The sequence below is a fragment of the Pimephales promelas genome, chromosome 9, assembly GCF_988280905.1.
Source record: "Pimephales promelas chromosome 9, fPimPro1.hap1.1, whole genome shotgun sequence".
Classification (NCBI taxonomy): Eukaryota; Metazoa; Chordata; class Actinopteri; order Cypriniformes; family Leuciscidae; genus Pimephales; species Pimephales promelas.
In genome coordinates, this window is record NC_142777.1 from 38,377,097 (window position 1) to 38,402,439 (window position 25,343).

At 37.0% G+C, this 25,343-nt stretch overlaps 1 protein-coding gene across 5 annotated transcripts in view; it reads right to left on the bottom strand.

Annotated features, from left to right (window-relative positions):
• Positions 1-25,343, bottom strand: part of frmpd1b (FERM and PDZ domain containing 1b) — a 64,599-nt gene that overhangs the window by 17,584 nt on the left and 21,672 nt on the right. For 4 of the 5 annotated variants that reach the window (XM_089135127.1, XM_089135129.1, XM_089135125.1 and 1 more), the window contains exons 3-9: positions 15,751-15,858; positions 15,155-15,315; positions 11,416-11,518; positions 11,283-11,328; positions 9,744-9,848; positions 2,888-2,983; positions 397-522 (exon numbers count right to left, since the gene is read on the bottom strand). In XM_089135127.1, the coding sequence (XP_088991253.1) occupies positions 397-522; positions 2,888-2,983; positions 9,744-9,848; positions 11,283-11,328; positions 11,416-11,518; positions 15,155-15,315; positions 15,751-15,854 (741 nt within the window). In that variant the 5' untranslated portion in view covers positions 15,855-15,858. The remainder of the gene's footprint in view (positions 1-396; positions 523-2,887; positions 2,984-9,743; positions 9,849-11,282; positions 11,329-11,415; positions 11,519-15,154; positions 15,316-15,750; positions 15,859-25,343) is intronic. The other variant, XM_089135130.1, reaches the window with a different exon arrangement.

Below are 25,343 nucleotides of genomic sequence, written 5' to 3' on the forward strand. Positions count from 1 at the left end.
CAAAGTCAAAATTAGAATATTGTGAAAAGGTTTTCCCATAATCATCAAAATGATAACAAATAAAGGCTTGAAATATCTCAATTTGCATGTAATGAGTCTATATAATATATTAGTTTCACCTTTTAGGTTGAATTACTGAAATAAATGAACTTTTGCACCATATTCTAATTTATAATAACATAAAGTAGCAATACAATAACATGGCAATAAAAAAAGAAAAACTGAAGGATGATGGAAAGAATCAGTGAAATATTTTTTGAACTGGCAGACTGGAATGAACTGTCCAAATGAACCAATTCACTAATATGAATCAGAGAGAGAGAGACTGTATGTGTGTTTCAATAATGGTGAACAGTAGTCGCTATATAGACTGAAGATGATGTGTGTGTTGTTTGCCTTCTGTATGAGCTCGTCCTCGTGCAGCAACAGTAGTTTAGTGATGCTGTATTGCTGTTCCAGGACCAGTGAGAAATGCTCAATCGAGCGAATGGACAGCCTTTCTTTCAGAGTCAACACGATGTCCTGCACACAGAGAAAACCACATCCACACAACGGCATTACGCAATCTGGACGTTAGTGAGAAGTCAAGTCCGCTTTATTTATATACAATACTGACTGTTTCAAAGCAGCTTTACAGAAAATAATGCAGCAAAGTTTCTTTCCAGAAGGAAATAGTGTCATTAGTCAGTTCAGTGATGCTTCATTTGTTGTAAAAAAGTTATTAGTTTAGTTTATTTATAGATTTAGCCACTCTGGAGAAAAGCGTGATGTCATGGTCCAGCTCAGTTCAGTTCTCATATAATGCTGTCAATGCAGGAGATCAATAATATTGCTGAATATTTAATGAAATTAAATGTGTGTAGAAGTAAAGAAGTAAATAGGAAATTATAATAAATATCCCCGCTGACTGTCGAATGCAGTTATACGCCTCAGGAATGAAGTAAATGACTCTCTTTATGAATCATTGGCTCACCCGATTGATTAGTTCGAACGGCTGATTCATTCAGGAATGAATCAGCCATTTGAACGAATCAATCGGGTGAACCAATGATTCATAAAGAGAGTCGTTTACTTCATCCCTGAATGAATCAGCCGTTTGAACGAATCAATCGGGTGAACCAATGATTCATAAAGAGAGTCGTTTACTTCATCCCTGAATGAATCAGCCGTTTGAACGAATCAATCGGGTGAACCAATGATTCATAAAGAGAGTCGTTTACTTCATTCCTGAATGAATCAGACGTTTGAACGAATCAATCGGGTGAACCAATGATTCATAAAGAGAGTCGTTTACTTCATTCCTGAATGAATCAGCCGTTTGAACGAATCAATCGAGTGAACCAATGATTCATAAAGAGAGTCGTTTACTTCATCCCTGAATGAATCAGCCTTTTGAACGAATCAATCGGGTGAACCAATGATTCATAAAGAGAGTCGTTTACTTCATCCCTGAATGAATCAGCCGTTTGAACCAATCAATCGGGTGAACCAATGATTCATAAAGAGAGTCGTTTACTTCATCCCTGAATGAATCAGCCGTTTGAACGAATCAATCGGGTGAACCAATGATTCATAAAGAGAGTCGTTTACTTCATCCCTGAATGAATCAGCCGTTTGAACGAATCAATCGGGTGAACCAATGATTCATAAAGAGAGTCGTTTACTTCATCCCTGAATGAATCAGCCGTTTGAACGAATCAATCGGGTGAACCAATGATTCATAAAGAGAGTCGTTTACTTCATCCCTGAATGAATCAGCCGTTTGAACGAATCAATCGGGTGAACCAATGATTCATAAAGAGAGTCGTTTACTTCATTCCTGAATGAATCAGACGTTTGAACGAATCAATCGGGTGAACCAATGATTCATAAAGAGAGTCGTTTACTTCATTCCTGAATTAATCAGCCGTTTGAACGAATCAATCGAGTGAACCAATGATTCATAAAGAGAGTCGTTTACTTCATCCCTGAATGAATCAGCCTTTTGAACGAATCAATCGGGTGAACCAATGATTCATAAAGAGAGTCGTTTACTTCATCCCTGAATGAATCAGCCGTTTGAACCAATCAATCGGGTGAACCAATGATTCATAAAGAGAGTCGTTTACTTCATCCCTGAATGAATCAGCCGTTTGAACGAATCAATCGGGTGAACCAATGGTTCATAAAGAGAGTCATTTACTTCATTCCTGAATGAATCAGCCGTTTGAACGAATCAATCGGGTGAACCAATGGTTCATAAAGAGAGTCATTTACTTCATTCCTGAATGAATCAGCCATTTGAACGAATCAATCGGGTGAACCAATGATTCATAAAGAGAGTCATTTACTTCATTCCTGAATGAATCAGCCATTTGAACGAATCAATCGGGTGAACCAATGATTCATAAAGAGAGTCATTTACTTCATCCCTGAATGAATCAGCCTTTGAACGAATCAATCGGGTGAACCAATGATTCATAAAGAGAGTCATTTACTTCATTCCTGAATGAATCAGCCGTTTGAACGAATCAATCGGGTGAACCAATGATTCATAAAGAGAGTCATTTACTTAATTCCTGAATGAATCAGCCGTTTGAACGAATCAATCGGGTGAACCAATGATTGATAAAGAGTCATTTACTTCATTCCTGAATAAATCAGCTGTTTGAACAAATCCAATGTCTAATTTCTCAGCCAGATTTGAAGTGCAAGTTAATTAGTTTAACAATTTAAATGGCTAGATAGATAGACAGCCCTAATAATAACTAAAATAAATCAAATTCATGTTAGCTTAGCCTAATGTTAACATAAAATAGTGTTTTTGCCAAATGCATATTTTCATCATTTCACAAAAATAAGGTTCAGAAGATGAATAAGTCCTGAACCCTAAACATCAGTCTCAAACCTTGACGGTGGTGGTCTTGTGGAACTTGAAGGCTTTGGTCTGGCCGTTCTCCAGGTAAACCTTCAGGACGTTGGGAAGGAAGAGAAGAGAGTTTCCCTGGACACAGTGAACAAAATATGGCAGTATTAAAAGATTTATTTTAGGTACACTCATATAACTATGGCTAGGCAAGGCGAGTTTATTAATATAGCGCATTTCACACACGATTGTAATTCAAAGTGCTTTACACAGAAATGAATTAAAAAGTACAAATATGATACATAGATAAACTTCTCATCAGGGAAAAAAAAAAAAAAAATCGGACCAAATTTAAAGTCCATCTGTATTATTTAGCTTATGTACTAGCATAACATACAGATGCCCGATTAGCCTGATAGCTTAGCATATACATGCATTTGTACTTACCCTACATGTATTCACAATCATCTTTAATGTAATTACTTGTTAATTTAACTTTTCCAACAGTTGATATTTGAAATCACCAAAATAAACACGCCCCTCCCCATTAGGATCTTGTTGGCTCCACCCTCAAATTTACAAGCACACTATGCAACACAGGCTCCTCCCCCCAAAATGAGTGGACACGCCCCTTATTGCTGATTTGTTACAAGTATTTTTTGCTGCTCAGTTTTTTTTAACTTTCAACAGCGTTTCTCAGAAATCACTTACTGCGCCTTTAAATGTCCAAATATTCAGTTAGAAAAATAATGTAGTGTTCAATTACTCACTTAATAGGCTATTATTAGTTTAAAGTCCCCCTGTAGTCAATAATTGTCGTGTATTTTCTTCCTTGACCAGCAATAATGACCACTGACGACTTGAATTGAATAAACTGAACTGTTTACTGAAGTTTCTGAACTTGAATCATTAGATACAGCGCTCGCACATGAAAACAATCTCTTTCTCTTTTTTTTCCTCACATACACTGATGCATTATTGGTAGAATTCTCTTAAAGCTGAACACCCCCATTAATGTCAAACTGTTTCCGTTATTATTAAAGATAACAAATTCACATTTCTATTCTGATTAATTCACAACATCCTCCCCCCCATGAACAAATGTTCATCAACTTAAATCTCTAATGCATAAAGCAATTGAACGGGTCTCTTCAACACAGTCCCTGTGGATGTACGCAAAGCACAGGATCTAACTTTGCCATCTCTGCCTGGAAACAGCTCTTCAATCTTTCCCAATTTCCAGGTTTGTCTCGGCATATTGACATCTCCTATGAGCACAACGTCACCCATTTTCAACTGAGTAGGTTTCTGCGTGTTGCAGGAATGTGCAGATTTCAGATCCAGTAGATAATCCCTCCTCCAACGATTCCACAGGTTGGTCATGAGTCGGTTTCTGTATCTCCACCTTCTTGTCATATCACCCTTACTCACAGTGGGATGATCATAGTCGGCTGGAAATGGTTTTGGAGGTAGTGAAGTGAGTCGTTCACCAACTAAGAAATGTGCTGGCGTTAGTGGCTGCGGCTCATCAAGCTCATTGTGAACAAAAGTGAGAGGTCTGGAATTCAGTATGGCTTCTACTTCTGCAAGAAGCGTAGACATTTCTTCAAATGTGAGCGATGCCTTTCCTAGCACCTTCCTCATGCTCATTTTCACAGACCTTACAAGTCTTTCCCAAAATCCACCCCACCAGGCAGCTCGTTCTACAATGAAACGCCAAGTTATTCCTTTTCCTGAGAAGTATTCCAGGATTTGTGGATCTTTGATGGCTTTCCACAGCTCACTAAGGTCTTGGTTTGCTCTTTTAAAGGTTTTGGCGTTGTCCGAATAGATGACTTTACACAACCCTCTTCTGGAAATAAATCGCTTGAGTGCTAACAAGAAACTCTCTGTCGACTGACTTGAAACCAGTTCTAAATGCACCGCTCTCGTGACAGCACATGTAAACAGAGCAACATAAGCCTTGCATAATGCACGATCACCCTTCACATACAGCGGTCCTGCAAAGTCTATGCCAGTCACTTCAAATGGTGGTTTCTCAGATACTCTGTCCCTTGGCAATGGAGCCGTGTCCTGCTGTGCGGGCTTGACTTTGAATCTCTTACACACAGTACATTTTGACAAAACACCTTTAACGATTTGTCTGGCTCTCAAAATCCAGTATCTACTTCTTGTTTGCACTAGTGTGTCTCTCAAACCAGAATGCATGATGAATTCATGGTTGTACTGGACCAGCAACTCACAATATCTGTCTTTGTTGGGCAAAATCCATGGATGTTTCTCTCTGTAGCTGAAGTCTGACTGTTGGAGTCTGCCTCCAACACAGAGCAATTCGTCCTCGTCCAGAAAAGGTCTTAAATCTCTGATTTTTGAGTCTGCGTTCAATGTCTTTCCAGCTTTCAGCGAACTGATTTCAGGACTGAAGCTTCTTTCTTGTGTCAACTTTATCCAATACTTTTCAGCTTCAAACATTTCATCTGCAGTCAACTCACCACGCATCTTGGAGCTTGAACTGGCATTATGCACAAACCGCTTAATCCAAGCAGTAACTCGCAGAACTCGCTTTAGCTTACTGTACTTCATTAAGTCCACAACAGGTTCCTTTTCTCGTTTTTCACCACTGCTGAGTTGCACCACAATCTGCTGATCTTGTGTTAACTCACTAACCACAATTTCGTCACTTGTCTCTTCTTCACTTTCTTCCAACGGATTCAGTGTAGTCAGAAATGAAGGTCCGTTCCACCAAATCTCACTTTCCTTCAGGTTAGCTACAGTCAGACCTCTGGTGGGAAGGTCTGCAGGATTGAACTTGCTCCTACAGTGAGACCACATTTCAGGATTGGTTAAAAGCTGAATTTCTGACACTCTGTTTGCCACAAACTGTTTCCATTTGTGAGCTGGACTGCGAATCCACTGCAGCACAATCATCGAATCCGTCCACATATGAACTTGATGAAGCTCCATATTCAGAGGCTTTAACAGACTGTTTCCGAGTCTCGCTCCAATTACTGCTCCCATCAGCTCAAGACGGGGCAGTGAGATCTTCTTCAATGGGGCTACCCTGGACTTTGAAGCAACGAGGCATGTTGTTTTTGTTCCATCATCAGCTACTCGAAGCAGGTAAGCAACAGTGCTATAAGCTTTCTCGCTTGCGTCACAGAACACATGGAGTTGATGTGCGTTGTGTCTATGCATGCATTTTAATCCATACCAACGAGGAATGTGTATGTGATGGATCTGTGGTAGCTCTGCACACCATCCTTGCCATTCTTGTGCAAGATCCGAGGGCAGCTCCTCATCCCAGCCAAGTCCTCGTATCCACAGCTCTTGGAAAAGACATTTTACTCGCACAGTAAATGGAGTCAGAAACCCTATTGGGTCGAATATGCGAGCAGATAGCTTTAGAACACTTCTTTTAGTATTCTCTCTCTTCGCTACAGCGTCCAACAGTGCAGTCAGGTCAAAAACAAATTCATCTGTTTGAGTTCTCCATACCAAGCCTAGTACCTTCAGCACTGATCCATGCGTTTCTGTCTCCTCAGCAGGTTCACTCATTGTCTCCTTCCATTTTTCCTTCAATGCAGCACAGTTGGTTGTCCATTTGCAAAGATTCATTCCAGCTGCAGACATAATCTCTTTTGCACCAGTAGTTATGTCGAAAGCATTCTCAACATCACTTGCACTCGAGATTAAGTCGTCAACATAAAGTGATTCTCTGATGATCCTTACTACTTCAGGAAATTGGTGTTCATATTCCTTCAGATGCCTTCTTACTGTAGCCGCTAGGAGGAATGGGCTCGGGGACACTCCAAACACCACTCTTGTCATCCGCAGTACACGTAGCCTTTCACCTGCGTCTTCATGAGGCAGTGCAGTGAACCATAGGAATCTCACTGCATCTCTATCCGTCTCAGCAAGAGAAATCTGCAAGAAAGCCTTTTCAATGTCTGCAGTAAAAGCAATCTCATTCAGTCTGAATTTGATCAGTATGCCAAGCAGATCTGGATTCAGGTTAGGACCAGTAAGTAGACAGTCATTTAATGATGGAACCCCAACTTCATGTGATGAAGCATCAAATACTACTCTGAGCTTTGTGGTTACCTTGTCCTCTCGAAGAACAGCATGATGAGGCATGTAATACTTTACAGCGTTTGAAGATGATCCATTCTCCACAACATCTTCGACAATGCCCTGCTGAAGGTAATCATTCACCACTTCATTATATCTGTGATACATTACCACATCTGACCGCAACCTCCTTTTCAGTCCTTCAAATCTTTTCTTTGCGATTCTGTAGTTATCTGGGAGCTCTGGTTTGTCAGGTCGCCATGGCAGCTCAACTTCATATCGCCCGTTCTTATACTGAGTAGTTTTTTCAAACATGCGAAGAGCATCCTCTTCTTCAGGGCTGTTGGACTGCTGCATGGTAATGCCAAGGGATTCGGTCTCCCAGAAGGCCTTCAAGCGTTCTGAAACCAGTGTGTCTTCATCAATATGGATGTGCATGCATGCTGCGTCAGAAACACTGGACATTGTGACTGGTCCCTGCACTGACCATCCAAAAATACTCTCAACGGCCACCAGTGCATCTGTGATTCTTTCCACTTGGCCTGACACCACATGCCAATAATAATCTGCACCAATCAGGAGAGACAACTCTGTATCACAAGTGCCTGGGTCTTGATAGTCTGCCAGCTGCAAGCCTTTTCGTTTCATTTCTGCTTGGATGTGCTCACCTGGAATCTTCATCACAGCAGTGCACACTTGTGGAGTTTCGAGAGCCTCCACTTCCACTTTCTGATCTTTGTTCCAGATGCTTTGCAGAGTTACCTTCACTGTGTTGCGCCTGGATGTTGCTGGTGCTGTGGATCCGAAGGTATGAAGAGTGAACGTTTCTTGCTTCATCACAGGTAATTTTAAAGCTCTCACTGTGTTCTCGCTGATGAAACTTCTCTGGCTGCCACCGTCCAGTAAGCAGCGAATGCTTTTACGTCCACCAGGTCCTTCTGCCCACGCTCTTACAGTCTGAAGGAGCACCGTGTTCTGCTTATCGGACTGCATTTTAACAGAATGGGAAGCAAATGAAGAAACTACATCATCTTTATCGTCGATGTCTGAAGTGGTTGTTTCTCCTTTCTCACACACAGTGCTATGATGCCTGCCACCACACACAGTACAGGACACTTTGGCTTTGCAGAATCTTGCTATATGCTTCTGTCCAAGACAAACAAAGCATCGTCCCAGTTTCATCAATTTTGCTTTTCGTGCAGCAATTTCAGTTACTGTACACAGTTCTGTTTTGTGCGCTGCGCTATCACAGAAAAGACAGTTTGGTATTTTTTGACTAGAGGTTTGCAGCACTGCAGCTGATGGCATGTTATGTTTTTTCTGCTTCATTTCAATTAATGTCTCTGGTCTTTTAAATGGTTTGTGATAGCGCTGGCTGTCTTTGGAATTACCTGACTTAATCAGTTGCATTGTTCTTTCTCTGCTCAAAATCTCGTTCTGCAGAAATTCCATAACTTCTGAGACTTTCCATTCATCACTGGATCCTCTTTGTCGACTGTACTGAAGTGCAATGTCTTCCGGAATCATTTGTAGCAGAACAGGGCATAACAAGCTGCCATATGCTTCTGATGCAACACCCAGCGATTCTAAGCTACGAATCTGTACTTCACATTCATCATAAAGTTGTCTCAAAGCACTCACGTCGTAGGATTTCTTCACTGGGCAGAGATTCAACAACTTGGTCATGTGCGCATTAATGAGCAGATCTTTTCTTCCGAACCGGTTCTGAAGCAGATCGATCGCGTGATCGTAATTGCTGTCGGTCAACATCAGTCCCGCTATAGCCTTTGAAGCAGCGCCGGCTACATATGTCTTTAAGTAATTAAACTTCTCTGTTTTGCTTAGCGCGTCATTTCTGTGAATGGCCGTTTCAAACTGATTCCAAAAGTCCTGCCACAAGCTAATGTCACCGCTGAACTTGTTGATGATTAACTTGGGTAACTTAACTGTTTGTCCGCGCTGCGCTGGTACTGCATCACGCGGCCTGCTATCAGTGTTTTCCCGAACTCTCTGCATCACGCGCCGCACGCGGGCTTTCGCGCTGATGACTCGCTGGCCATACTCCTCAGCGTCGACAACTTCATTTTCAAGATCCTCCACATCTGTATGCTCCTCTATTTCGTGATCTAACTCCAGCAGCGTTTCCTCTTTTGCAGATAACATGGCTAACAGTTCACATAATCTGTCAACGACTGGATCTTCCTTGCTAACCTCCGTTTCAATGTCTTGCAAAAGTCTCGTCGTGGAACCGCGCACAGCTCTCCGTTTTCTGTGTAGTCTTTCAAGTCGCTCCGCCATTTCGGATGTTGCTTGCAAGTTATCCCGGGTTTTCGGCACCAAAGATTGTCGTGTATTTTCTTCCTTGACCAGCAATAATGACCACTGACGACTTGAATTGAATAAACTGAACTGTTTACTGAAGTTTCTGAACTTGAATCATTAGATACAGCGCTCGCACATGAAAACAATCTCTTTCTCTTTTTTTTCCTCACATACACTGATGCATTATTGGTAGAATTCTCTTAAAGCTGAACACCCCCATTAATGTCAAACTGTTTCCGTTATTATTAAAGATAACAAATTCACATTTCTATTCTGATTAATTCACAACAATAATTGTATCCCTCAAAACAACAACAAAATTACAGATTTAAATGTTTTTTCCTAGAAAAGAAATCTTCATCTTCATCTTGAATGTAACTCGACACCCTCGCCTCATTTAGTATGCGCGGTTCTATGAATGTGCAAATGAGCCCCGCCTCCACTCACTCACAGATCCACTGGTTGATCTGATTGGTTGGGTAGTGTGTGACGTCAGGGTTGGGTTTACCTGAGTGTGTCCGTTGACGACCACCTCTTCTGCAAAGCGCACTTTAACGGGGTTTCTTCTCAGGCGAGCTCTCTTCTCTGCCGTTATGAATGAAGACTTGGGATTCTGAAAGCAAAAAGAAGCTTTTCTTTTAGGGGTGTAACAATGTATATCGTGTCACAGTATATCACAAAAATGCAGCAATATGTTTTATGTATAGTTCACCCAAAATAAAAATGAAATTAACGTTTTCACGCTTTGTGTCAGTACTATATTAAACTACTATATATAATGTTGAATATAATGTATAATAATGCAATGGGGAATATTTGTGGGTCCTGATAATGTCTGATGTTATCAGTAAAAGATGGCCGGCATTATTTTAAATATATCTAGTCAGTGACAGATTGAAAAAATATTTGTGTACTATAATTCTGTATTTTCAGCTTCAGAATAATGAATATTGTTATTCTGGTGTCTCTATTGTTCTGTAAAAGTGCATCTGTCCATCATAAAAGTGCATCTATTCATCATAAAAGTGCATCTATCCATCATAAAAGTGCATCTGTCCATCATAAAAGTGCATCTATCCATCATAAAAGTGCATCTGTCCATCATAAAAGTGCATCTGTCCATCATAAAAGTGCATCTGTCCATCATAAAAGTGCATCTGTCCATCATAAAAGTGCATCTGTCCATCATAAAAGTGCATCTGTCCATCATAAAAGTGCATCTATCCATCATAAAAGTGCATCTGTCCATCATAAAAGTGCATCTATTCATCATAAAAGTGCATCTGTCCATCATAAAAGTGCATCTGTCCATCATAAAAGTGCATCTATTCATCATAAAAGTGCATCTATTCATCATAAAAGTGCATCTGTCCATCATAAAAGTGCATCTATCCATCATAAAAGTGCATCTATTCATCATAAAAGTGCATCTATTCATCATAAAAGTGCATCTATCCATCATAAAAGTGCATCTGTCCATCATAAAAGTGCATCTGTCCATCATAAAAGTGCATCTATTCATCATAAAAGTGCATCTATCCATCATAAAAGTGCATCTGTCCATCATAAAAGTGCATCTATTCATCATAAAAGTGCATCTATTCATCATAAAAGTGCATCTGTCCATCATAAAAGTGCATCTGTCCATCATAAAAGTGCATCTATTCATCATAAAAGTGCATCTATTCATCATAAAAGTGCATCTATCCATCATAAAAGTGCATCTATCCATCATAAAAGTGCATCTGTCCATCATAAAAGTGCATCTATCCATCATAAAAGTGCATCTGTCCATCATAAAAGTGCATCTATCCATCATAAAAGTGCATCTGTCCATCATAAAAGTGCATCTGTCCATCATAAAAGTGCATCTATCCATCATAAAAGTGCATCTGTCCATCATAAAAGTGCATCTGCGAAAATAATAATCCAGCCCTGGACAATGACCTTGATCTGGGAAAGGCGCTTTATAAATAAAACCTACTGTTAATATTATCAGTAAAAAACAACAAACAAGACAACAGGACGAAGAATGGTCAATACACACCGTCATATTTCTGAGGATCGTCATGGTTACAGAGTCCTGGCAATCCCTGAGGGCGGAGCATAAATCATAAATCATAAGACATCATGACCTCATCACATTTACACCAGCAGAGTTCTCCAGAGGCGTCTGTCACCTGATCATCCGCTCCGTGTGTTCAGGAGAAAGATCTTCTACCACTTTATTGTTCACTTTTAGGATCTGATCTCCAGGAAAAAGCTGTCCGTCTGCTGGGCCTCCTACAAATAAACACACACACACAAGATTAAATCTGATACACTAAGTAGACTCAAATTAATTTAACACTGAATTTAACCAAGTTTACAAAGTGTATGCGTTACTTAGAAACATAAACAATACAGATATGTGCCAATGGTGTCGTCGTTTTTGATTATGAATGTGCCATTTTGAGTAAAAAATGAACTCCAATTGTCACAAAATGGCAAGTTACGGATAAAAATTATTTTAAAAAAATCAAATAAAAATGTCAAAAGCTCATGACAAAATCACAAAATCTTTCATTTAAATTCAAATTAAATATAAAGGCTAATTTAAAATATTAATAAATAAATCCGAGCTAAAAAATGTTTACTAAATATATTTTAAATATATTATATATATATATATATTAAACTCCATGAAAAAAGCCCATGATAAAAAAAAAACTTAAACTAAAATTAAAAATTAAATCTGAAAATATAAAACTTAACTCAAAACATGAATGAATAAGGTTAAAAATTATTTAAAAAAAAAATCAAATAAAAATGTCAAAAGCTCATGACAAAATCACAAAATCTTTCATTTAAATTCAAATTAAATATAAAGGCTAATTTAAAATATTAATAAAGAAATCCGAGCTAAAAAATATTACTAAATATATTTTAAATATATATTATATATATATATATTAAACTCCATGAAAAAAGCCCATGATTAAAAAAAACCTTAAACTAAAATTAAAAATTAAATCTGAAAATATAAAACTTAACTCAAAACATGAATGAATAAGGTTAAAAATTATTTTAAAAAAAATCAAATAAAAATGTCAAAAGCTCATGACAAAATCACAAAATCTTTCATTTAAATTCAAATTAAATATAAAGGCTAATTTAAAATATTAATAAAGAAATCCGAGCTAAAAAATGTTTACTAAATATATTTTAAATATATATTATATATATATGTATTTTTTAAACTCCATGAAAAAAGCCCATGATTAAAAAACAATTTAAACTAAAATTAAAAATTAAATCTGAAAATATAAAACTTAACTCAAAACATGAATGAATAAGGTGTTTACAAAGTTTACAAAGTGTATGCGTTACTTAGAAACATAAACAATACAGATATGTGCCAATGGCGTCGTCGTTTTTGATTATGAATGTGCCATTTTGAGTAAAAAATGAACTCCAATTGTCACAAAATGGCAAGTTACTAAACCTAACAGCAAAATGAATGATAAAATCAACCTCATTAATTATTCATTACACATGATGCTCACAAAAGTTGAGTAGTTTTACTTCATTTTATAACTTAATGAGCATAAATGAGTCGTAATGTAGAATTAACTTAGCTTTTTTAATTCTTGCCTGAACTAACCTTTTCATGTAAAAGTTACATTGTTATTTTCTGTAGTATTTCACCACAGAATCTTTTTTTCAGGCAGTTATAGCGTGCGAGAGATGCTTCTGTCGTATTGTGAGCTGTTTTTGCACATTTTTTATGTAGAAATGAATGCGATGAGATTCCTCGTCCTCGGATTTAAATTGTACGATTTTATGATCAGCAATCCTCGTAATGCAGAAATCAATCAACAGATTTTTAAAGTATTTTAATGCTGACCAAAACTAAATTTATTTGATCAAAAATACAGTAACATTTTTGAAATATTATCACAACTGTGAATATACAGTAAAGTGTAATTTATTCCTGTGATCAAAGCTGAATTTATCATCATTACTCCAGTCTTCAGTGTCACATGATCCTTCAGAAATCACTCTAATATGATGATCTGATGATCAAGACACAGTTATGGATTACTATTATTGAATATGTTAAATATGTCAAAGTTATAGTGATGAAGTTGCATTGTTAATTCATTATTCATGTCTGACTGAGAGTCTCTGCATTGCTCTATCCTGCCATTTACACTCATTTGTCTTCATGCCAAACACACACACACACACACACACACACAATTGTGTGCTGTAGGGCTGTGAGGTTTTCCCTCTGGGCTTTTATCAGCTGTTTCTGCAGCAAAGAAGAGAGACGTCAGCACTGCAGAATCAGTGTGTGTGTGTGTGTGTGTGTGAACACAGGAGCTTTGTTGCCAGATCTAGTGAGCGAATCGATAACTGTCTCCAGAAATGGAAGCTTATGAGTGGCTGATTTGAATTTGAAATGCTTTAAAAAGGCGGGAAACATCTTGTTTTGACATGCTAGAGATGTCAGAAATGGAATGAGTCTCCGTAACTAGGCAACAAAGACCTTATACACACAGAGTAGATGCACTTATATTACTTATGAACGGTGCAACACAATTATACGCCTCCTAAATAAAAGCGACTGGTAAAGTCTCCCCATCACTGCGGCCACAAACATGGCCGTCGAGAGAACAGACTCTCCGTGAAAGAGACTGAGCCGTCTGAGCCGGTTCCTGTGGTTTGATTCACTGTTATTAGTCAACAATCAGAGAGAGAAAAGATGGGACCTCTGCAATTACACTTTATCTCATGGAAATAGTTCATTGAAATGATGCAATTGACTGCAATGCATTCTGGGATTGACTTCTGTCATGCATTTCAAAGATTTTGGTCCTTTGACCAGAAGACTACTGTCTAGTTTTGTAATATTATGAATTATTATGAGATTGGGTTCAGACTGAGAATAGATGAAGCTGGTGTCAGAGTGTGTTTGTGTGTGAGAGGAAGAGATTGCGCACCTGCATCTTAATGAATGAAATAAACGAGAGGAGCAGGTGTTGAGCTCGCAGAACTGACATGACACACACACATCCTATCTAGGAGATTCACTTTTGACAAGCGAAACGATAGTTAGCTGAAACTGAACCCATTTTTTTGTTGCTTTAAATAAAATAAGACTTTTTAACTGAAATAAAATAAAATATGAAAAACTTGACTTATTCCCATGTACTGAAATATCTGAAGCTGAAATAAAAATGAACAGAAACTACATGATAAATGTTTTTTTTGTTTGTTTTTTTGACAAATACGTAAATATAAAATATAGTTTAATATATTTCATAAAAATAAAATTATATTTTAGTATAAAATCTAAAAATAAAAACTAATTCAAAGTATTTAAACTTGACAAAAATACAACAAAATGACATACTTTAGCTAAAATTAAAATTAATGGATCATATAAAATAAAAACGAATTGAAAAAAATATGTAATAAAAAAACACAAAAAATGACTAAAACGTTACCTAAAATTAAAGTGAAAATGGAAAATATAAAAATAATTTAAAAACTAGATTTTTTTTTTTTTTTTACAAAAACACAACAAAATGACAAACTTTAGCTAAAATTAAAATGTAATTCAAAATAGTAATAAAACATGTGTAATTAGAGAAAAAACACACACACAAAAGGACTTAAAATTTAACTAAAATGAAAATGGAAAAAATAAAAATAAAAACAAATTAAAAATATTAATAAATACTATAATACTAAAAATAACACTGCTTCTTATAAATATAAAAGATCTCGTCGTGCTGTTTCATGATCTCCTGCACTGTAAGGACAGCATCCAAACCCGGCTTCGCTTAGATCATAATCTGTGTTCAAAAACAACCTTCTCCGGCGCGTCCCGTAAGCCGAACTCCACGTGTGTGTGTGTGTGTGTGTGTGCACCTGCAGTGACGTCCCTGACCAGCAGGGGGAGCTGTGCTGAGAGACTGAAACCATGAGAGTCCAGGACAGAGTCTCGGATCACTTCCACCGTCACTTTCACCGGGAAGTTCTGCCGGCCCGAATCCCCGGAGCGAGACCTCCTGCCTCCTAAAATACGCTCCCTATGAGAGAGAGAGAGAGAGAGAGAGAGAGAGAGAGAGACATGTCTTTACTGTCACTTTTGATAAGTTCATGCATTCTTGCTTAAAGGAGTAGTTCAAATGTCCTGATAATTTATTCACCCCCACGTCATCCAATATTCATGTCTTTCCTTCCTCAGTGGAAAAGAAATTAAGGTTTTTGAGGAAAACCTTCCAGGATTTTCTCCATATAGTGAGATTTATAGTGAACATTACACACTAAAGACAGATGAAGATGCGAAAACACCGAAATATCAAACTACTGTACACACACACACTCATTCCACCTCAACAAGCACTGAAACTCACAAGCTGGAATTTATGGCCCATCTAAAACCTGCAACCCTAATTAATGTGAAACACTTCTAAGATCTGATTAGTGTGTGTGTGTGTGTGTGTGTGTGTGTGTTACTCCACCTGCTGAGAGAGTCTCTTGAACGCCGCAGCCATTTCCCCACGACCTGCTCGACCCGGCCGACCCGACGAGGAGATCGACTTCTGCTTCTCTCGCTCTCCTCCATCTAACTGAAGACAGAGAGAACGATGGAGAGAGAGATGGTATATTTATGCATAACATGGAAATGTTTTTTTATTGTTGTTGTTTATTTATTTATTTATTTTTTCACCTTTATTTATCTACATATATGTTTATATATTACTATTGCTTTGGCAATATTGTGCTATTTTACAGTCATGCCAATAAAGCTCATTTGAATTGCATTGAATTGAGAGAACGAGAGAGAGAGAACGAGAGAGAGAGAGAACGAAAGAGAGAGAACGAGAGAGAGAACGAGAGAGAGAATGATAGAGAGAGAATGGTAGAGAGAGAATGAAAGAGATAGAATGAGAGAGAGAGAATGTTAGAGAGAGAATGATAGAGAGAGAATGATAGAGAAAATGGTAGAGAGAGAACAAGAGAGAGAGAACGAGAGAGAGAGAATGATAGAGAGAGAATGACAGAGAGAGAATGAAAGAGATAGAATGAGAGAGAGAGAATGGTAGAGAGAGAATGATAGAGAGAGAATGGTAGAGAGAGAATGATAGAGAGAGAATGGTAGAGAGAGAATGGTAGAGAAAATGGTAGAGAGAGAACAAGAGAGAGAGAACGAGAGAGAGAGAATGATAGAGAAAATGGTAGAGAGAGAACAAGAGAGAGAGAACGAGAGAGAGAGAATGATAGAAATGTTTTTTTATTGTTTATTTTTTTTTATTTATTTTTTTTTTCACTTTTATTTATCTACATATATGTTTATATATTACTATTGCTTTGGCAATATTGTGCTATTTTACAGTCATGCCAATAAAGCTCAATTGAATTGAATTGAATTGAATTGATAGAGAAAATGGTAGAGAGAGAACAAGAGAGAGAGAACGAGAGAGAGAGAATGATAGAGAAAATGGTAGAGAGAGAACGCGGCCCAGAGAGAGACGCGTCTGCCCGTACTGTGAGCAGGGAGAAGTGGAGACCGACCAGCTGCCCCAACTATGAGGACATTAGAGGGACTTTTTACACAAAATTTGAAATACTTTACCCCTAAATTCATGCAATTAAATAACAAAACACAATTACAACATCTATTAGGTGAAAAAAGAGATTGTATCACACTAGCAGCCAGATACATTGATGCATGTCACAAAAAGAGAGAGACGACGACCAATCAGTGATGCGCCAACACACACACACACACCTGTACACCACACACTCATACGCATTGTTTTTCTAAATTCTTCACAGAATTTTTAAATGTTCATAAACTGTTCCATTTTATTTATTTTACACTGTTAATTTGTACAATCAATTTAAAATGCTGTATTATTTTACTATGTTGATGTCTTTATAATTATTCTATGTATTCCAAGCTTTGGCAATATTGTATGATGTACAGTCATGCCAATAAAGCAATTTTGAATTGAATTGAATTGATAGAGAAAATGGTGGAGAGAGAATGGTAGAGAGAGAACGAGAGAGAGAGAATGATAGAGAGAAAATGGTAGAGAGAGAATGATAGAGAGAGAGAATGAGAGAGAGAGAATGATAGAGAGAGAATGATAGAGAGAGAGAATGATAGAGAGAAAATGGTAGAGAGAGAATGATAGAGAGAGAGAATGATAGAGAGAAAATGATAGAGAGAATGAGAGAGAGAGAGAATGATAGAGAGAAAATGGTAGAGAGAGAATGATAGAGAGAGAATGATAGAGAGAGAGAATGATAGAGAGAGAATGATAGAGAGAGAGAATGATAGAGAGAAAATGGTAGAGAGAATGAGAGAGAGAGAGAATGATAGAGAGAAAATGGTAGAGAGAGAATGATAGAGAGAGAATGATAGAGAGAGAGAATGATAGAGAGAGAATGATAGAGAGAGAGAATGATAGAGAGAGAATGATAGAGAGAGAATGATAGAGAGAGAGAATGATAGAGAGAGAATGATAGAGAGAGAATGATAGAGAGAAAATGAGAGAGAGAGAATGATAGAGAGAGAGAATGATAGAGAGAGAATGATAGAGAGAGAACGAGAGAGAGAGAATGATAGAGAGAGAATGATAGAGAGAGAGAATGATAGAGAGAAAATGGTAGAGAGAATGAGAGAGAGAGAATGATAGAGAGAGAATGATAGAGAGAGAGAATGATAGAGAGAAAATGGTAGAGAGAGAATGATAGAGAGAGAAAATGGTAGAGAGAGAATGATAGAGAGAGAATGATAGAGAGAGAGAATGATAGAGAGAGAATGATAGAGAGAGAATGATAGAGAGAGAGAATGATAGAGAGAGAATGATAGAGAGAGAATGATAGAGAGAAAATGAGAGAGAGAGAATGATAGAGAGAGAGAATGATAGAGAGAGAATGATAGAGAGAGAACGAGAGAGAGAGAATGATAGAGAGAGAATGATAGAGAGAGAGAATGATAGAGAGAAAATGGTAGAGAGAGAATGATAGAGAGAGAATGATAGAGAGAGAATGATAGAGAGAGAATGATAGAGAGAGAGAATGATAGAGAGAGAATGATAGAGAGAGAGAATGATAGAGAGAGAATGATAGAGAGAGAATGATAGAGAGAGAGAATGATAGAGAGAGAATGATAGAGAGAGAATGATAGAGAGAGAATGATAGAGAGAGAGAATGATAGAGAGAGAGAATGATAGAGAGAGAATGATAGAGAGAGAGAATGATAGAGAGAGAATGATAGAGAGAGAATGATAGAGAGAGAATGATAGAGAGAGAGAATGATAGAGAGAGAATGATAGAGAGAGAATGATAGAGAGAGAATGATAGAGAGAGAGAATGATAGAGAGAGAATGATAGAGAGAGAATGATAGAGAGAGAACGAGAGAGAGAGAATGATAGAGAGAAAATGGTAGAGAGAGAATGATAGAGAGAGAGAATGATAGAGAGAAAATGGTAGAGAGAATGAGAGAGAGAGAATGATAGAGAGAGAATGATAGAGAGAGAGAATGATAGAGAGAAAATGGTAGAGAGAGAATGATAGAGAGAGAGAATGATAGAGAGAAAATGATAGAGAGAATGAGAGAGAGAGAGAATGATAGAGAGAAAATGGTAGAGAGAGAATGATAGAGAGAGAATGATAGAGAGAGAGAATGATAGAGAGAGAATGATAGAGAGAGAGAATGATAGAGAGAAAATGGTAGAGAGAATGAGAGAGAGAGAGAATGATAGAGAGAAAATGGTAGAGAGAGAATGATAGAGAGAGAATGATAGAGAGAGAGAATGATAGAGAGAGAATGATAGAGAGAGAGAATGATAGAGAGAGAATGATAGAGAGAGAATGATAGAGAGAGAGAATGATAGAGAGAGAATGATAGAGAGAAAATGAGAGAGAGAGAATGATAGAGAGAGAGAATGATAGAGAGAGAATGATAGAGAGAGAACGAGAGAGAGAGAATGATAGAGAGAGAATGATAGAGAGAGAGAATGATAGAGAGAAAATGGTAGAGAGAATGAGAGAGAGAGAATGATAGAGAGAGAATGATAGAGAGAGAGAATGATAGAGAGAAAATGGTAGAGAGAGAATGATAGAGAGAGAGAATGATAGAGAGAAAATGGTAGAGAGAATGAGAGAGAGAGAATGATAGAGAGAGAATGATAGAGAGAGAGAATGATAGAGAGAAAATGGTAGAGAGAGAATGATAGAGAGAGAATGATAGAGAGAGAGAATGATAGAGAGAGAATGATAGAGAGAGAGAATGATAGAGAGAGAATGATAGAGAGAGAATGATAGAGAGAGAGAATGATAGAGAGAGAATGATAGAGAGAAAATGAGAGAGAGAGAATGATAGAGAGAGAGAATGATAGAGAGAGAATGATAGAGAGAGAACGAGAGAGAGAGAATGATAGAGAGAGAATGATAGAGAGAGAGAATGATAGAGAGAAAATGGTAGAGAGAATGAGAGAGAGAGAATGATAGAGAGAGAATGATAGAGAGAGAGAATGATAGAGAGAAAATGGTAGAGAGAGAATGATAGAGAGAGAGAATGATAGAGAGAAAATGGTAGAGAGAATGAGAGAGAGAGAATGATAGAGAGAGAATGATAGAGAGAGAGAATGATAGAGAGAAAATGGTAGAGAGAGAATGATAGAGAGAGAATGATAGAGAGAGAATGATAGAGAGAGAATGATAGAGAGAGAGAATGATAGAGAGAGAATGATAGAGAGAGAGAATGATAGAGAGAGAATGATAGAGAGAGAATGATAGAGAGAGAGAATGATAGAGAGAAAATGATAGAGAGAATGAGAGAGAGAGAGAATGATAGAGAGAAAATGGTAGAGAGAGAATGATAGAGAGAGAATGATAGAGAGAGAGAATGATAGAGAGAGAATGATAGAGAGAGAGAATGATAGAGAGAAAATGGTAGAGAGAATGAGAGAGAGAGAGAATGATAGAGAGAGAGAATGATAGAGAGAAAATGGTAGAGAGAATGAGAGAGAGAGAATGATAGAGAGAGAATGATAGAGAGAGAGAATGATAGAGAGAAAATGGTAGAGAGAGAATGATAGAGAGAGAGAATGATAGAGAGAAAATGATAGAGAGAATGAGAGAGAGAGAGAATGATAGAGAGAAAATGGTAGAGAGAGAATGATAGAGAGAGAATGATAGAGAGAGAGAATGATAGAGAGAGAATGATAGAGAGAGAGAATGATAGAGAGAAAATGGTAGAGAGAATGAGAGAGAGAGAGAATGATAGAGAGAAAATGGTAGAGAGAGAATGATAGAGAGAGAATGATAGAGAGAGAGAATGATAGAGAGAGAATGATAGAGAGAGAGAATGATAGAGAGAGAATGATAGAGAGAGAATGATAGAGAGAGAGAATGATAGAGAGAGAATGATAGAGAGAAAATGAGAGAGAGAGAATGATAGAGAGAGAGAATGATAGAGAGAGAATGATAGAGAGAGAACGAGAGAGAGAGAATGATAGAGAGAGAATGATAGAGAGAGAGAATGATAGAGAGAAAATGGTAGAGAGAATGAGAGAGAGAGAATGATAGAGAGAGAATGATAGAGAGAGAGAATGATAGAGAGAAAATGGTAGAGAGAGAATGATAGAGAGAGAGAATGATAGAGAGAAAATGGTAGAGAGAATGAGAGAGAGAGAATGATAGAGAGAGAATGATAGAGAGAGAGAATGATAGAGAGAAAATGGTAGAGAGAGAATGATAGAGAGAGAATGATAGAGAGAGAATGATAGAGAGAGAATGATAGAGAGAGAGAATGATAGAGAGAGAATGATAGAGAGAGAGAATGATAGAGAGAGAATGATAGAGAGAGAATGATAGAGAGAGAGAATGATAGAGAGAGAATGATAGAGAGAGAATGATAGAGAGAAAATGAGAGAGAGAGAATGATAGAGAGAGAGAATGATAGAGAGAGAATGATAGAGAGAGAATGAGAGAGAGAGAATGATAGAGAGAGAGAATGATAGAGAGAGAATGATAGAGAGAGAGAATGATAGAGAGAAAATGGTAGAGAGAGAATGATAGAGAGAGAATGATAGAGAGAGAATGATAGAGAGAGAATGATAGAGAGAGAGAATGATAGAGAGAGAATGATAGAGAGAGAACGAGAGAGAGAGAATGATAGAGAGAGAATGATAGAGAGAGAGAATGATAGAGAGAAAATGGTAGAGAGAATGAGAGAGAGAGAATGATAGAGAGAGAATGATAGAGAGAGAGAATGATAGAGAGAAAATGGTAGAGAGAGAATGATAGAGAGAGAATGATAGAGAGAGAATGATAGAGAGAGAATGATAGAGAGAGAGAATGATAGAGAGAGAATGATAGAGAGAGAGAATGATAGAGAGAGAATGATAGAGAGAGAATGATAGAGAGAGAGAATGATAGAGAGAGAATGATAGAGAGAAAAATTAGCAGAATATCTCTCTACTGTCAGAGATAGAAAGCAGAGACAGATCCTAACCAGGTACAGGCTCAGTGATCACAAACTGGCAATTGAAACAGGAAGACACAAAAAATTGTGGCAACCAAAAGAAAACAGAACGTGTGATCACTGTTTGACAGGTGAGGTTGAGACGGAGATGCACTTTCTCCTAAAATGTGAAGCGTTCAAAGACACAAGGGACCTTTACTTTAACAAATTTAACTATATAATCCCAAATTTCATAGACCTGGATGACATTTCTAAGTTAAACTTTCTCCTGGGAGAAGGAGACAAAACTTATCTTGCTGCCCAATATATTCAAACATGCCACAACCTGAGGGGCAGTGAATGAGTGATCGACGCGCACGCGCGCACGCACACGCAAATATATCCAAATATTGTGTTAAGTGTTTATGTATGTGTGTGTGCATGTGTGTGTGTGTGTGTGTGTGTGTGTATATGTATATATATGTGTGTATAGAGTATTTGTATATGTTGTATATGCTTTGGCAACATTGTTTGAAAAACTTTCATGCCAATAAAGCCCCTTTGAATTGAATTGAATTGAATTGAGAGAGAATGATAGAGAGAAAATGAGAGAGAGAGAATGATAGAGAGAGAGAATGATAGAGAGAGAATGATAGAGAGAGAATGAGAGAGAGAGAATGATAGAGAGAGAGAATGATAGAGAGAGAGAATGATAGAGAGAGAATGATAGAGAGAGAGAATGATAGAGAGAAAATGGTAGAGAGAGAATGATAGAGAGAGAATGATAGAGAGAGAATGATAGAGAGAGAATGATAGAGAGAGAGAATGATAGAGAGAGAATGATAGAGAGAGAGAATGATAGAGAGAGAATGATAGAGAGAGAATGATAGAGAGAGAGAATGATAGAGAGAGAATGATAGAGAGAGAATGATAGAGAGAGAATGATAGAGAGAGAATGATAGAGAGAGAGAATGATAGAGAGAGAGAATGATAGAGAGAGAATGATAGAGAGAGAGAATGATAGAGAGAGAATGATAGAGAGAGAATGATAGAGAGAGAATGATAGAGAGAGAGAATGATAGAGAGAGAATGATAGAGAGAGAATGATAGAGAGAGAATGATAGAGAGAGAACGAGAGAGAGAGAGAATGATAGAGAGAGAATGATAGAGAGAGAATGATAGAGAGAGAGAATGATAGAGAGAGAATGATAGAGAGAGAATGATAGAGAGATCAGTCAACAGAACATGAGGACGAGGATAACACAGTCTGAAACATAATATTTAAACTCAACAACATCAACGTTGGCCATAATTCTCTTCATTAAAGGCCCGTGACTTCTGACGTTGTGAGGCATGTCGGATAGCTTTATGTTAATGAACTCCTAAAAGTTGACGTAATAGAGTGCCGAAGTTACGACATCACTCTGTAGGCCGAAACGCGGAAGTGAGTTAGCATTTTAGCACTACGGTTCCCTCGCTCTAAAGCCTATGGGGTTTTTGAATGGGTTTTTGCTAAATGGCCTGAAATAAGGTCTGTGGTGAACAAAGCCTCGAAATATTTTCACGTTTTGATCTATGACACAGAACACACAGTTATAACCTGCTTGTGGTTTTTTAAACTTTATTTTTAAAATCTTTATATAGGCTTCAAAATGTATAAATTTTGGATTAACTTGTAAAGATTATCTCTAGAAATATGAGTATTAACAGTTGTGCTGCTTCATAATTCTGTGGAAACCATGATACATTCATTCATTCATTAATATATATATATATATATATATATATATATTTCTACGCTTCTTTAATGAATAGAAAGTTTCAGCATTTATTTGAAACAGAAATCATTTGTAACATTTTAAATCAATTGAGTGCATCCTTTCTGAATAAAAGTAATAGTTTCTTTAAACTTACTGTCCCCAAACTGACAGTCTTACTTTAAAGTGTTTATGACATCATCTTGCACTCCAATCTTTTTGTCCAATCAAACGCTCAAGAATGAAAATGCCCCGCCCCACAGATTATTAAAGATTAAAGATTATTGAGTATTAAAAGGAGGGAAGGACAACTTCCTGTTTCAACAGGAACTACATCAGCATAGGAAAGGAAATTCATTTTGCATTTGTAAATGGGTAAAAAACATTTTACTTCAATTACTGTTGCATTTCAGAGTGAAACAGACACGGCTGATTTCATTCATACTCTCTCTCTCTCTCTCATATATGCTTATAGCAGTGGCGCAGGCATGAAGTGACACCAGGCCTGGCGTTTAGAGGACAAAACGACGTCACAAAAGACAAGATCCCACATGCATAATAACATCTAGAGATGATAGAAACACACACTGTGCCTCTGCAACACACACACACATTCAATCCGTCTAATTACCTGAACGTCTTCTGTCAGTCCTGCTGCTACAAACACACACGCATCGCTCTCTTCTAGCCACTCACTGCTGTGTGTGTGTGTGTGTGTGTGTGTGTGTTATCCTTACACACTCACAGACCTCTAAACTGCACTTCCAAACACATTCTGGACGTCTGATCAATACAGATTTCTTCCTCTGTGTTTCATCATGCTCAGAATAATCTGCCTGATTATGCACTGGTTCGCGTGGCATTGCATTGCTGGAGAGGGTCATGTGACCTTTAACCTTTGCTCTATGAGTCAATGATTGCATTCAGATTCAGATGTCTATGAGGTTTAGGCACTAAAACTAAATGCAATGCAAGCTATGCTGAGCATATTAATCCACAACACCGGACAGATACTCTGTGCAAACACACCGATGGAAATGCATGGACTTAAGATGGACACATATCGACGGTTAACAAGCTTAAACTAAAACTAATAATTTAGAGCTAAATTCTAAATTTTAATAAACAAATTTAAGCTAAGTATATGGAATATATACAGTATATATATATATACAGTATATGTATATATATATATATATATATATATATAATTTTTATTTTTTATGACAAAAGATCATGACAAAATGACTGAATCTTTAATTTAAATTCAAATTAAATATAAAAATACAAAAGCTAATTTAAAATATTAATAAAGAAATCCGAGCTAAAAAATGTTGTAAAAATGTTTACTAAATATATATATATATATATATATATATATATATATATATGAAACTCCATGAAAAAAGCCCATGATTTAAAAAAAAACTTAAACTAAAATTAAAAATGAAATCTAAAAATATAAAACCTAACTCAAAACATGAATGAATAAGATTAAAAATTATATAAAAATCAAATAAAAATGTCAAAAGCTCACGACAAAATTACTAAATCTTTCATTTAAATTCAAATTAAATATAAAGGCTAATTTAAAATATTAATAAATAAATCCGAGCTAAAAAATGTTTACTAAATATATTTTATATATATATATATGAAGAGTTTAGATGCAAAAGCCTCTAAATGCCATTTGAAATTTTTTTCTTTAATGATGATTTTTATCAAACTTGTATATTTAAGTTCAGTAATTTCACTTAAATAACAATTAATAGGTAATCTTCATTGCAATTTAAGTGAAATAACTGAACTTAAATATACAAGTTTGATAAAAATGATCATTCTAGAAGAAAATTTCAAATGGCACTTAGAGGCTTT